Here is a 15,000-nt window from a genome sequence, read left to right as displayed (position 1 = left end):
GCCCCTAGCCCCGAGGCCCTAGCCCCTAGGCCCTAGTCCTTTGCCCCTAGCCCCTAGGCCCTAGTCCTTTGCCCCTAGCCACTAGGCCCAAGCCCCTAGGCCCAAGCCCCTAGCCCCTGTCCCCGAGGCCCTAGCCCCTAGCCCCAAGCCCCTAGCCCCTAGGCCCAAGCCCCTATCCCCGAGGCCCTAGCCCCTAGCCCCTAGGCCCAAGCCCCTAGCCCCGAGGCCCTAGCCCCGAGGCCCTAGCCCCTAGCCCCGAGGCCCTAGCCCCTAGCCCCATTTGGCCTCATAAGGACCAGGGGAGTAGAGGAGGCTAAAAGCCTGAGTTTTAGGCACCGGATAGGCCCGGAGTACGCCCTGTAGAAGCCCAGGGGTGACTAGGGAAAAGCAGCTGGCCCCGCCTGGCGTTCGCCGCGCTGTGGGACGCCATCTGTGGATCCGCCCCCCTGGTTCTGTTGTCTGCCTCCTACACACTGTCGCCTGGCGGGATGAGACCAGACAAGACCGTCAGGACTAATAAAGTTTTACAGTATGTATCGTAGCCTAACACCCCCCCCCCCCCATCTCTCCTCTCCTCCCTCCATCTCTCCTCTCCTCCTCCTCTCTCCTCCCCCCATCTCTCCTCTCCTCCTCCTCTCTCCTCCCCCCATCTCTCCTCTCCTCCCCCCATCTCTCCTCTCCTCCTCCTCTCTCCTCCCTCCATCTCTCCCCTCCTCCCCCCATCTCTCCTCTCCTCCCCCATTCTCTCCTCTCCTCCCTCCATCTCTCCTCTCCTCCCCCCATCTCTCCTCTCCTCCCCCATCTCTCCTCCTCCTCTCTCCTCTCTCCATCTCTCCTCCTCCCTCCTCCTCCCCCCTTCTCCTCCCTCCTCCTCCTCCCTCCTCCCTTCTCCTCCCCCCTCCTCCTCCTCCTCCCTCCTCCTCCTCCTCTCGTTACCTAGGTGACGTCCAGCCGCGCTGCTCAGCTCGACTCCGCCGCCGCCAACCAATCACAGTCCAGGGACTCGTTCGCCACGAGCCACGGCAGCGCCTTCCGCCTGCCGGAGGGCCCGCCCCCCTCGCCCCCGCCGCCCTCCGGGTACTACTCGTGCGCCACGCTGCCCGCCCAGCGCGTCAGCTCACCCCTCTCCCTCGCCACCGCCTCCCCCACCAAGCTCCAGCGCCTGGGCTCCGCCTCCTCCGACATGCCCAGCTACGCCACCCTGGGCCGGGTCTCCTCCCCCAAGCACTCCCCCAGCCGGCTGGCCAAGTCCTGCAGCACCAGCTCCCCCATCAACAGCCTGTCTGGAGGTGGAGGGGGGGGGCTGGGGCTGGGCGGGACGTCCCCGCTCCACATGGCCTCGTCTGGGGGGACGGCGGCGGGCTCGTCCCCCCTGCACCAGTTCAGCTCCGTGGGGAACTACGCCACGCTGTCTCCCACCAAGCGCATGCTGCACTCCCAGCAGGACCAGTACAAGATCTCCAGCGCCACACTGCAGAGGCCCGGGAGTCTGGCAGGTGGGGGGGGGGGGGGGCAGGGGAGTCTGGCAGGTGGGGAGGGGGGGCAGGGGAGGCTGGCAGGTGGGGGGGGGGGAGTCTGGCACGTGGGGGGGGGGAGTCTGGCACGTGGGGGGGGGGACTCTGGCACGTGGGGGGGGGGAGTCTGTCACCAATTATTAATTATTACCAAGGTTGTTATTACTAGTTTATTACATGTTTATAACAGCATTAACTCATATATTTTGTAATAGAGGTTGTTATTACTAGCATATTACATGTTAATAACCACATTAACGTGATTATTCATATTTCTACTGAACCCTCTTTCCCCTCCTGGCCCCAGGGTCCAGTGGCTCCATCAGTATGGACGTGTCATGTTATAAAGGTTGTTATAAAGGTGTTTATAACCGTGATATGTCCTGTCTCTGTGCCCAGGGTCCAGAGGGTCCTACAGCAGCCAGCACAGCCACCTGGGCTCTGAGCTGCGACCCCTCCAGTCCCCAGAGCACCACATTGACCCCATCTACGAGGACAGGGTCTACCAGAAGCCCTCGCTCAGAGGCCTCAACTCCCAGGGACAGGGTGAGTCTGACAGCCCCTGCTCCTGACACAGGGTAACCCTGTACAGCCCCTGCTCCTGACACAGGGTAACCCTGTACAGCCCCTGCTCCTGACACATTCCGTTCTATTCATGACAATGAGTCCGTCCTCGGATTTCTACCTCCACCAGCCTCCCCTGCTGTACACATATCCCTCTTTAACAGACCAGCTGTGGTCCAGCGGGAGGTACAGGAAGCCAGTCGTTTCCTGGTGTCTAGATTCCCCAGCCTCTCGCTGGCGGCAGGGGGAATGTCTGAGGCTCTGACACAGCGTTTGATTGGTCCTGAGATCAGGTTCTCCACGGTAACAACAAGCCCTGTCAGCACCTCAATGAGACGGGAATGAAACAAACACAATGAGCCCAGCAGGTACGGGCCGGGCCGGGCCGGAACCTCAACCCTCCACTCACACTTTTAGCCCACCAGACGGAACTTAGAAGGTGGGCGTTTTTTCGAAAACTGTGTTTTCTTTTTCTTTTTGACAAATATCAGAAGATTAGAAGATTAACATTCTACATATTTTTTTTAAGAAACACAATTAGCGTTGGGATCAGTGGTTGATGGATCAGTGGTTGATCTGCTCTGCGTCTCAGTTCAGGTGTGATCATCACATTAGATTCTTGATGCCAATTTGTGGCGTCGTCTCGGCTCATTAGGTAATTAGATCTATAAAACAGGAATTAATCTCAGTTAATCTCGGCGGAATGAAACGCATTGCATTGAAGTCGAGCCAGCGTGATCAAGTCTACACTACACTCTGAGAAAACAGGGTTCTAAAAGGGTTCTAAAAGGGTTCTTCATCTGTCCCCATAGTGGAACCCTTTTCACAGGAGGTTCTACATTGAACCCAAAAGGGTTCTTCAAAGGGGACAAATGAAAGAACCCTTTTATACGTTTTTTTTTCTTTTTCTAAGAGATACTTTTTGTTCTAGGACACCGCGATCAAGTGCACTCGACTACTATATTTACAAAACCACATCAAACGATCCAGCACGCTCTCCTTCTAACCATCCCTCAAAACCCTGCTTTTCAAACTTGCTTTTAATCTTTTTTTTTATTGTTGTTTTTACTGTGCTTTTGTTTTATTTTTTATCTATCTATTTATTCTTGTTCTCTCCATGGAATGTAGTGTCTTTGAGTACTGAGTTTATTACAAAATAAATGCATTATTAATTTTATTATTATTATTATTTTAAGGACCACTAGAAAGTGCATTAAAAACACTGTTTAGACGGATGAAAGAGCATGTCTCTATCTCCTCAGAACAGAACAGAAATCCACATCAGTAAATCATCTGTCTGGTGAAATCTTTCACCGTCTATAAAATGTTGCAGCACCCTAAAGACAGCTCTTGAGTGGAAGCCTGTTCTCACACCAGCACAGAGAATCCTTTTTCCTTCTAGAATATTCACAGTTTATTCCACTCATAAAGAGTAGTCACTATAAAATACGAACATCGGTACTGAAACATTTATTGTAACCTTTTTATATTCCACTTCAAACACCTAGAGGCTGGTAGGGTAGGGGAGAGGACCTACTGGATGTCTGGTTCTGAAGCCTAGAGGGTGGTAGGGTAGGGGAGAGGACCTACTGGATGTCTGGTTATGAAGCCTAGAGGGTGGTAGGGTAGGGGAGAGGACCTACTGGATGTCTGGTTATGAAGCCTAGAGGGTGGTAGGGTAGGGGAGAGGACCTACTGGATGTCTGGTTATGAAGCCTAGAGGCTGGTAGGGGAGAGGACCTACTGGATGTCTGGTTCTGAAGCCTAGAGGCTGGTAGGGTAGGGGAGAGGACCTACTGGATGTCTGGTTATGAAGCCTAGAGGGTGGTAGGGTAGGGGAGAGGACCTACTGGATGTCTGGTTATGAAGCCTAGAGGGTGGTAGGGTAGGGGAGAGGACCTACTGGATGTCTGGTTATGAAGCCTAGAGGGTGGTAGGGGAGAGGACCTACTGGATGTCTGGTTATGAAGCCTAGAGGGTGGTAGGGGAGAGGACCTACTGGATGTCTGGTTCTGAAGCCTAGAGGGTGGTAGGGGAGAGGACCTACTGGATGTCTGGTTCTGAAGCCTAGAGGCTGGTAGGGTAGGGGAGAGGACCTACTGGATGTCTGGTTATGAAGCCTAGAGGGTGGTAGGGGAGAGGACCTACTGGATGTCTGGTTCTGAAGCCTAGAGGGTGGTAGGGTAGGGGAGAGGACCTACTGGATGTCTGGTTATGAAGCCTAGAGGGTGGTAGGGGAGAGGACCTACTGGATGTCTGGTTCTGAAGCCTAGAGGCTGGTAGGGTAGGGGAGAGGACCTACTGGATGTCTGGTTATGAAGCCTAGAGGGTGGTAGGGGAGAGGACCTACTGGATGTCTGGTTCTGAAGCCTAGAGGGTGGTAGGGTAGGGGAGAGGACCTACTGGATGTCTGGTTATGAAGCCTAGAGGGTGGTAGGGTAGGGGAGAGGACCTACTGGATGTCTGGTTATGAAGCCTAGAGGGTGGTAGGGTAGGGGAGAGGACCTACTGGATGTCTGGTTATGAAGCCTAGAGGCTGGTAGGGTAGGGGAGAGGACCTACTGGATGTCTGGTTCTGAAGCCTAGAGGCTGGTAGGGGAGAGGACCTACTGGATGTCTGGTTCTGAAGCCTAGAGGGTGGTAGGGTAGGGGAGAGGACCTACTGGATGTCTGGTTATGAAGCCTAGAGGGTGGTAGGGGAGAGGACCTACTGGATGTCTGGTTATGAAGCCTAGAGGCTGGTAGGGTAGGGGAGAGGACCTACTGGATGTCTGGTTCTGAAGCCTAGAGGGTGGTAGGGTAGGGGAGAGGACCTACTGGATGTCTGGTTATGAAGCCTAGAGGCTGGTAGGGTAGGGGAGAGGACCTACTGGATGTCTGGTTATGAAGCCTAGAGGCTGGTAGGGTAGGGGAGAGGACCTACTGGATGTCTGGTTATGAAGCCTAGAGGCTGGTAGGGGAGAGGACCTACTGGATGTCTGGTTCTGAAGCCTAGAGGCTGGTAGGGTAGGGGAGAGGACCTACTGGATGTCTGGTTATGAAGCCTAGAGGCTGGTAGGGGAGAGGACCTACTGGATGTCTGGTTATGAAGCCTAGAGGCTGGTAGGGGAGAGGACCTACTGGATGTCTGGTTATGAAGCCTAGAGGCTGGTAGGGTAGGGGAGAGGAGAGGACCTACTGGATGTCTGGTTATGAAGCCTAGAGGCTGGTAGGGTAGGGGAGAGGAGAGGACCTACTGGATGTCTGGTTATGAAGCCTAGAGGCTGGTAGGGTAGGGGAGAGGACCTACTGGATGTCTGGTTATGAAGCCTAGAGGCTGGTAGGGTAGGGGAGAGGACCTACTGGATGTCTGGTTCTGAAGCCTAGAGGGTGGTAGGGGAGAGGACCTACTGGATGTCTGGTTATGAAGCCTAGAGGCTGGTAGGGGAGAGGACCTACTGGATGTCTGGTTATGAAGCCTAGAGGCTGGTAGGGTAGGGGAGAGGACCTACTGGATGTCTGGTTATGAAGCCTAGAGGCTGGTAGGGTAGGGGAGAGGACCTACTGGATGTCTGGTTATGAAGCCTAGAGGGTGGTAGGGTAGGGGAGAGGACCTACTGGATGTCTGGTTATGAAGCCTAGAGGCTGGTAGGGGAGAGGACCTACTGGATGTCTGGTTCTGAAGCCTAGAGGCTGGTAGGGTAGGGGAGAGGACCTACTGGATGTCTGGTTATGAAGCCTAGAGGGTGGTAGGGTAGGGGAGAGGACCTACTGGATGTCTGGTTATGAAGCCTAGAGGGTGGTAGGGTAGGGGAGAGGACCTACTGGATGTCTGGTTATGAAGCCTAGAGGGTGGTAGGGGAGAGGACCTACTGGATGTCTGGTTATGAAGCCTAGAGGGTGGTAGGGGAGAGGACCTACTGGATGTCTGGTTCTGAAGCCTAGAGGGTGGTAGGGGAGAGGACCTACTGGATGTCTGGTTCTGAAGCCTAGAGGCTGGTAGGGTAGGGGAGAGGACCTACTGGATGTCTGGTTATGAAGCCTAGAGGGTGGTAGGGGAGAGGACCTACTGGATGTCTGGTTCTGAAGCCTAGAGGGTGGTAGGGTAGGGGAGAGGACCTACTGGATGTCTGGTTATGAAGCCTAGAGGGTGGTAGGGGAGAGGACCTACTGGATGTCTGGTTCTGAAGCCTAGAGGCTGGTAGGGTAGGGGAGAGGACCTACTGGATGTCTGGTTATGAAGCCTAGAGGGTGGTAGGGGAGAGGACCTACTGGATGTCTGGTTCTGAAGCCTAGAGGGTGGTAGGGTAGGGGAGAGGACCTACTGGATGTCTGGTTATGAAGCCTAGAGGGTGGTAGGGTAGGGGAGAGGACCTACTGGATGTCTGGTTATGAAGCCTAGAGGGTGGTAGGGTAGGGGAGAGGACCTACTGGATGTCTGGTTATGAAGCCTAGAGGCTGGTAGGGTAGGGGAGAGGACCTACTGGATGTCTGGTTCTGAAGCCTAGAGGCTGGTAGGGGAGAGGACCTACTGGATGTCTGGTTCTGAAGCCTAGAGGGTGGTAGGGTAGGGGAGAGGACCTACTGGATGTCTGGTTATGAAGCCTAGAGGGTGGTAGGGGAGAGGACCTACTGGATGTCTGGTTATGAAGCCTAGAGGCTGGTAGGGTAGGGGAGAGGACCTACTGGATGTCTGGTTCTGAAGCCTAGAGGGTGGTAGGGTAGGGGAGAGGACCTACTGGATGTCTGGTTATGAAGCCTAGAGGCTGGTAGGGTAGGGGAGAGGACCTACTGGATGTCTGGTTATGAAGCCTAGAGGCTGGTAGGGTAGGGGAGAGGACCTACTGGATGTCTGGTTATGAAGCCTAGAGGCTGGTAGGGGAGAGGACCTACTGGATGTCTGGTTCTGAAGCCTAGAGGCTGGTAGGGTAGGGGAGAGGACCTACTGGATGTCTGGTTATGAAGCCTAGAGGCTGGTAGGGGAGAGGACCTACTGGATGTCTGGTTATGAAGCCTAGAGGCTGGTAGGGGAGAGGACCTACTGGATGTCTGGTTATGAAGCCTAGAGGCTGGTAGGGTAGGGGAGAGGAGAGGACCTACTGGATGTCTGGTTATGAAGCCTAGAGGCTGGTAGGGTAGGGGAGAGGAGAGGACCTACTGGATGTCTGGTTATGAAGCCTAGAGGCTGGTAGGGTAGGGGAGAGGACCTACTGGATGTCTGGTTATGAAGCCTAGAGGCTGGTAGGGTAGGGGAGAGGACCTACTGGATGTCTGGTTCTGAAGCCTAGAGGGTGGTAGGGGAGAGGACCTACTGGATGTCTGGTTATGAAGCCTAGAGGCTGGTAGGGGAGAGGACCTACTGGATGTCTGGTTATGAAGCCTAGAGGCTGGTAGGGTAGGGGAGAGGACCTACTGGATGTCTGGTTATGAAGCCTAGAGGCTGGTAGGGTAGGGGAGAGGACCTACTGGATGTCTGGTTCTGAAGCCTAGAGGCTGGTAGGGTAGGGGAGAGGACCTACTGGATGTCTGGTTATGAAGCCTAGAGGCTGGTAGGGGAGAGGACCTACTGGATGTCTGGTTATGAAGCCTAGAGGGTGGTAGGGTAGGGGAGAGGACCTACTGGATGTCTGGTTATGAAGCCTAGAGGCTGGTAGGGGAGAGGACCTACTGGATGTCTGGTTCTGAAGCCTAGAGGCGTACGACGTTAGTCTACAAGTGTAGAATGTAGCATGTGCGTGTTGATGCCTTAAGCCTACAAGCCGCGTGTTTGATACCATTCCAGAGCCCCTGCTTCTCACCCTGGGTAACCCTGTAGAACCCCTGCCCTCTGCTCTGGTCATCATGCACATTGTACTCTTCTCAAAGCCTATGCTGCATAGGCCAGTGGAGGCTGGTGGAGGTAGAAATCGGAGGACGGGGTCATTGTAATGCATGCCTGATTTCTACCTCCACCGGCCTCCCCTGCCTCCACCCTATCCAGTGTCCTCAGGGAACAGGCAATCATTCTATCCTTTCCTTGAATCCTCCTCCACGCTGTCCTCCTCCTGCCTCTAACTGAAGTGTTAGTCACTCCAGATTATCCCCCTCACATTCACAGAGACTTTCATTTAGTACTTTATAATAACACCATTTTCAAGGTGACGCGTGGTACAAGGATGCGTTCCCATTCCTCAAGAACATTTTGAAAGGATTACATTTGTGGAAAAAAAAAGAGAAAAAAATATCTTAAAAAAATAAAAAATAAAAAGTTGGACAGTTCTTTCCACAAACCCAGTTCTCAAGGTTGTGGGGGCGGCCCATCTCCGAGGTTCTGTCTAGATGAACGGACACACATCTACAGTTCTGACTTCTGGTCACGGTCCTGACCAATTTCAGTTCAGAGCTTTAGTTGACAAGAATTCAGCTGTAATTGGACTGAGGGACGTTCTCTGGATGCAGGTTTCTCCCCAAACAATGTTGAGTGTTTCTGCGCCACGATGTAAACATTACAAGACAAATTAAACTCTAGATTTAGTAATGATAGAGTAACTATCTTTATTAAACTCTAGATTTAGTAATGATAGAGTAGCTATCTTTATTAAACTATATATTTAGTAATGATAGAGTAACTATCTTTATTAAACTATATATTTAGTAATGATAGAGTAACTATCTTTATTAAACTATATATTTAGTACTGACAGAGCAACTATCTTTGATCGCCAACGACACCGTTGTTAAAAACGAAAGTGAACGCGTTCGTCTGTTCCTCAGTGAGGTCAGCGTTTTAGCGGTGGTTTTAGCGGTGGTTTGAGTGGTGGTTTGAGCGGTGGTTTGAGCGGTGGTTTTAGCGGTGGTTTGAGCGGTGGTTTGAGCGGTGGTTTGAGCGGTGGTTTGAGTGGTGGTATTTTGGGGACATGAATAAACCCCAGTCGGGTTTTGATGATGCGATCCAGCGCCATGCTGTTCAGACATCCTTAGGAGAACCCTGCGCGCGCACACACACACACACACACACACACACACACACACACACACACACACACACACACACACACACACACACACACACACACACACACACACACACACAGAATGCTGGGATTCACTCATGAATATGTAATTCTTCTTTGCCCAGAGAAGTATTAAAAATGCTTTCTTTCCTCACTTTACCAACTGAATTAATCTCTGACTCTTCTCTCTCTGACTCTTCTCTTCTCTCTCTGACTCTTCTCTCTCTGACTCTTCTCTTCTCTCTCTGACTCTTCTCTCTCTGACTCTTCTCTCTCTGACTCTTCTCTTCTCTCTCTGACCCTTCTCTCTCTGACTCTTCTCTCTCTGACTCTTCTCTTCTCTCTCTGACTCTTCTCTCTCCTCTCTTCTCTTCTCTCTTCTCTTCTCTTCTCTTCTCTTCTCTCTCTGACTCTTCTCTCTCTGACTCTTCTCTTCTCTCTCTGACTCTTCTCTCTCTGACTCTTCTCTCTCTTCTCCTCTCTTCTCTCTCTTCTCTTCTCTTCTCTTCTCTTCTCTTCTCTCTCTGACTCTTCTCTTCTCTTCTCTCTCTGACTCTTCTCTCTCTTCTCTTCTCTTCTCTTCTCTTCTCGTCTCTTCTCTTCTCTTCTCTTCTCTCTCTTCTCTTCTCTCTCTGACTCTTCTCTCTCTGACTCTTCTCTCTCTGACTCTTCTCTTCTCTCTCTGACTCTTCTCTCTCTGACTCTTCTCTCTCTGACTCTTCTCTTCTCTCTCTGACTCTTCTCTCTCCTCTCTTCTCTTCTCTCTTCTCTTCTCTTCTCTTCTCTTCTCTTCTCTTCTCTTCTCTCTCTGACTCTTCTCTCTCTGACTCTTCTCTTCTCTCTCTGACTCTTCTCTCTCTGACTCTTCTCTCTCTTCTCCTCTCTTCTCTCTCTTCTCTTCTCTTCTCTTCTCTTCTCTCTCTGACTCTTCTCTTCTCTCTCTTCTCTTCTCTTCTCTTCTCTTCTCTTCTCTTCTCGTCTCTTCTCTTCTCTTCTCTTCTCTTCTCTTCTCTCTGTGTGTCTCCTCTCACCATGTTTGCGCCCCTGCTCCCCCTCTGGCCTTTAGACCCAGTCAACCAGTTTTGTGAAGAGATCCTGAACTTTCTACTTTGTCCCTACTCTCCTGCCGTAGCCCCGCCCTCCCCCGGTGTTGACTCCATACCCTTGCAGCGTACAGGAAGTCAGAGCGCCACAGGGACCTATCAGAGGGGCAGCTTCGCCACGGGTTCGGTTGCCGCCGACTACGCCAACCCCTACCGCACGCTGCAGTTCTGTCCGTCCACAGAGTCGCCCTACAGCAAGTCTGGCCCCGCCCTCCCCCCCGAGGCCGCTCTGGCACGTTCCCCGTCAGTCGACAGCATCCAGAAGGACCCCAGGTGAGGGGAGGGGCTATTTATACACACACCCCACCTTCCTGTCCTCTCCTCTCCTCTCCTCTCCTCTCCTCTCCTCTCCTCTCCTCTCCCCTCCCCTCCCCTCCCCTCCCCTCCCCTCCTCTCCTCTCCTCTCCTCTCCTCTGCTTCAGTCAGACCACTGAGTATGGACCACAGCAGACATCACATATCACTGCCTGGCCTGTCTGATTTAAACCTGTTCACACGTCTGCAGACTGCTCTGATTTAAACCTGTTCACACGTCTGCAGACTGCTCTGATTTAAACCTGTTCACACGTCTGCAGACTGCTTGATTTAAACCTGTTCACACGTCTGCAGACAGCTTGATTTAAACCTGTTCACACGTCTGCAGACTGCTTGATTTAAATCCTGTTCAGTGGTATTTTTGGTGCATTTTGACGTGAATAAACCCCAGTCAGGTTTTGATAATGCGACACGCTGTTCAGACACCCTGGGGAGGACCCTACACACACATACACACATGCAAACACATACACACACACACACACACACACACACACACACACACACACACACACACACACACACACACACACACATTAAACCTGTTCAGACTGCTCTGGTTTAAACCTGTTCAGACTGCTCTGGTTTAAACCTGTTCAGACTGCTCTGATTTAAACCTGTTCAGTGGTATCTGATTTAAACCTGTTCAGACTGCTCTGGTTTAAACCTGTTCAGTGGTATCTGATTTAAACCTGTTCAGACTGCTCTGGTTTAAACCTGTTCAGACTGCTCTGGTTTGAACCTGTTCAGACTGCTCTGGTTTGAACCTGTTCAGACTGCTCTGGTTTACACCTGTTCAGACTGCTCTGGTTTAAACCTGTTCAGACTGCTCTGGTTTAAACCTGTTCAGTGGTATCTGGTTTAAAGCTGTTCAGTGGTATCTGGTTTAAACCTGTTCAGACTGCTCTGGTTTAAACCTGTTCAGACTGCTCTGGTTTAAACCTGTTCAGACTGCTCTGGTTTAAACCTGTTCAGTGGTATCTGGTTTGAACCTGTTCAGTGGTATCTGGTTTAAACCTGTTCAGACTGCTCTGATTTAAACCTGTTCAGACTGCTCTGATTTAAACCTGTTCAGACTGCTCTGGTTTAAACCTGTTCAGACTGCTCTGGTTTAAACCTGTTCAGACTGCTCTGGTTTAAACCTGTTCAGTGGTATCTGGTTTAAAGCTGTTCAGACTGCTCTGGTTTAAACCTGTTCAGACTGCTCTGGTTTAAACCTGTTCAGTGGTATCTGGTTTGAACCTGTTCAGTGGTATCTGGTTTAAACCTGTTCAGACTGCTCTGATTTAAACCTGTTCAGACTGCTCTGGTTTAAACCTGTTCAGTGGTATCTGGTCTGAACCTGTTCAGTGGTATCTGGTTTAAACCTGTTCAGACTGCTCTGATTTAAACCTGTTCAGACTGCTCTGGTTTAAACCTGTTCAGACTGCTCTGGTTTGAACCTGTTCAGTGGTATCTGGTTTAAACCTGTTCAGACTGCTCTGGTTTAAACCTGTTCAGACTGCTCCTCTGTGAATGACATAGGAGGACAAATCAGACCTCACCTCCTTTCACCTTGTGTTGTTTACACTTTTACATGCTGTGTGCATTCGTGTGTGTGTGTGTGTGTGTGTGTGTCTGTGTGTGTCTGTGTGTGTCTGTGTGTGTGTGTGTGTGTGTGTGTGTGTGTGTGTCTGTGTGTGTGTGTGTGTGTGTGTGTGTCTGTGTGTGTGTGTGTGTGTGTGTGTGGTGTGTGTGTGTGTGTGTGTGTGTGTGTGTGTGCCGGGTCGGGTTGGTTGAGTAAGCTGAGTGATTTTACCGTCAGAGTTCAGGGTTCTGTTGGGTTCTCGGCAGGAAGCAGACAGAAAAACAACATTCATCTTTTTCACGTCTCTTCACTGTCATGACTTTGACTGTCTTCTCCTCGCCTGGCGTGTGTCTGTCCATTTCACCATCAATGCTTCTGTCCGTCTGTGTGTCTGTCTGTCTGTCTGTGTGTCTGTGTGTCTGTCCGTCTGTGTGTCTGTCTGTCTGTGTGTCTGTCTGTCTGTCTGTGTGTCTGTCTGTCTGTCTGTCTGTCTGTGTGTCTGTGTGTCTGTCCGTCTGTGTGTCTGTCTGTCTGTGTGTCTGTCTGTCTGTCTGTCCGTCTGTGTGTCTGTGTGTCTGTGTGTCTGTCCGTCTGTGTGTCTGTGTGTCTGTGTGTCTGTCCGTCTGTCTGTCTGTCTGTCTGTCTGTCTGTCTGTCTGTCTGTCCGTCTGTCCGTCCGTCTGTCTGTCTTCCCTGGTTTGTCTTTCCTTCCTGTCTCACATCACACCTAGATGACTGGCGTTGCTCTGACTGCTATGGTTGATCCTCCCTCTCTCAGTGGAACTGACCTGCGTTTGCGTTCTCTGACTGCTACCAAACCTGACAACACACACAGTCACTGACAACACACACAGTCACTGACTACAGTCATCAGTCACTGACTACAGTCATCAGTCACTGACTACAGTCATCTCCAGCGGGACAGACGACTCTCCTTTTGATTTGATTGTATCATGTTTTTCATAACGTCTTAAAGGGGCGGGTCTCATCATGTTTTTCATAACGTCTTAAAGGGGCGGGTCTCACCAAAAGCCCAGATGTTAAGAATGTCTCTCTATTATAATCAATGAAAAAGATGAGAGAAGACAGAGACTTGGTGAGAACAGGAGTTCAGAGTTCAGGGTTCAGGGTTCAGGGTTCAGGGTTCAGGGTCAGACAGACTCATGCTGGTTGTTGGTGAGAACAGGGTTCAGGGTTCAGGGTTCAGGGTTCAGGGTCAGACAGACTCATGCTGGTTGTTCTTTGTTCGCAGGCTAAAATCAACGCCTTCATCCAACATTCAGCAGATAGACTTACAATTCGACATTACAAGTCTTAACCACTAATTGGACGTTACAATGCTTGATCTCTGATTGGACGTTACAATTCTTGATCTCTAATTGGACGTTACAATTCTTGATCTCCGATTGGACGTTTCAATTCTTGATCTCCGATTGGACGTTACAATTCTTGGCCTCAGTCGTTGTTGTTTTGGTCCGACCTCCTCTGTAACACACCCCCTCCACACCCCCTCCACCCCCCCCCACCCCCCCATCACCCTACCGCATGTTCACCTCAGGCAGAGTGTGTACGATGAACCAGGGGAGGCCGGCGTAGGTAGAAATCGGAGGACGGGGCTCATTGTAATGCATGGAATGGAACGAGGAACGAGATCAAACAGTTTGATGTCATTCGTTGTTCCGTTCCATGCATTACAATGAGCCCCGTCCTCCGATTTCTACCTACGCCGGCCTCCCCTGGTATGAGGTATCCAGAGAGGAAGCGCCAGTATTGGCCTCTTCCTGTGAGACGCAGCTTCCCACCAACCGTCTGTTTCTCTCTGCCTGTCTCCCGACAGGTACGACCCAGAATTCCTTGTGTGGAATCAAAATCAAGCCGAGCAAAGACTGACAAAGTAATAACAATATTTATTTATTATTATTATGCTGCTCATTCAATCACCGAATCTGTCCCTCATGTCTATTACATGCAGTACGGTAACTTGTCTATTACATGCAGTACGGTAACTTGTCTATTACATGCAGTACGGTAACTTGTCTATTACATGCAGTACGGTAACTTGTCTATTACATACATTACGGTAGAAATGCCAGACACATCTCAAATGAACTGAACAGCATGAATGAGTATAGCAGGGGAGGCTGGCGGAGGTAGAAATCGGAGGACGGGCCCATTGAAATGCATGGAACGGAATGAGGAACGGTCCCATTCCATGCATTACAATGAGCCCGTCCTCCGATTTCTACCTCCACTAGCCTCCCCTGAGTTCTACTCTCCATTGCATTGTCCTCTGATCCCCATTGACATGCCACCCAGAGACACATTCCTGCTGTCCTAGGAGGGCTTTACGCTCCAGATCAGGTACAGATGGGAAGAAATGAGGTCCAAAATCTGCTTCTCACCACCCGGTGAGATGTGGCTTTCCAGGGAGAAGCTGTAGATAAAACCATCTGACTTCTGTCTGGGAATCGATGGTGAACTCAAGTGGTTTTGTGTTCAGATTTATTTCTTCCTGGAGAAAAAAGCTTTTAGGTCTTACAATGACCAAGCGTTTTCTTCTGCCAAGGCGACAGGTTGCCTAGCAACAGAAGGATGCCTTCATCCGACCAACAAGCATTCATCTTCCCCTTTCATACTCCTTTCATCGTCATCATCGTCATCATCATCATCATCATCGTCATCATCATCATCATCATCATCATCATTTCTAAATGTGCTTCCTCACATCATATTTCTGTGTTTTCTCATCATGCCCAGATTGACTGATATCTTCACATCCAGAGAGAAATATGTTGATATTGTGAAGATATTCAGGCAGATATCTGCATGCTGTATGAACCTGTACCCTGGCTGTTGGTGATGTTGCATTGAACTGTACAGTGTTCATGTCTAACATGTGTCAGATATTGCATTAACGATGCATCCAACCAAGCAGAACACACAGCTACGGGCTCTCTGACCCGCTCA

General features: G+C 50.9%; 1 protein-coding gene across 1 annotated transcript in view; it reads left to right on the top strand.

The window, feature by feature from the left end:
* LOC310824486 (catenin delta-2-like) overlaps positions 1-13,931 on the top strand; it is a gene marked incomplete at both ends in the record, with an annotated part of 19,358 nt that extends 5,427 nt beyond the window's left edge. The window contains 4 exons of the mRNA XM_083697741.1: positions 941-1,496; positions 1,914-2,060; positions 10,116-10,425; positions 13,871-13,931. Of these exons, the coding sequence (XP_083553867.1) occupies positions 941-1,496; positions 1,914-2,060; positions 10,116-10,425; positions 13,871-13,931 (1,074 nt within the window). The remainder of the gene's footprint in view (positions 1-940; positions 1,497-1,913; positions 2,061-10,115; positions 10,426-13,870) is intronic.
* Between the last annotated feature and the right edge of the window lie 1,069 nt (positions 13,932-15,000).

The sequence above is a fragment of the Argentina silus genome (assembly GCF_951799395.1).
Source record: "Argentina silus genome assembly, contig: scaffold_378, whole genome shotgun sequence".
Taxonomy (NCBI): Eukaryota; Metazoa; Chordata; class Actinopteri; order Argentiniformes; family Argentinidae; genus Argentina; species Argentina silus.
Note: the sequence above shows the minus strand (reverse complement) of the source record. Positions and strands in the feature narration are given on the sequence as shown.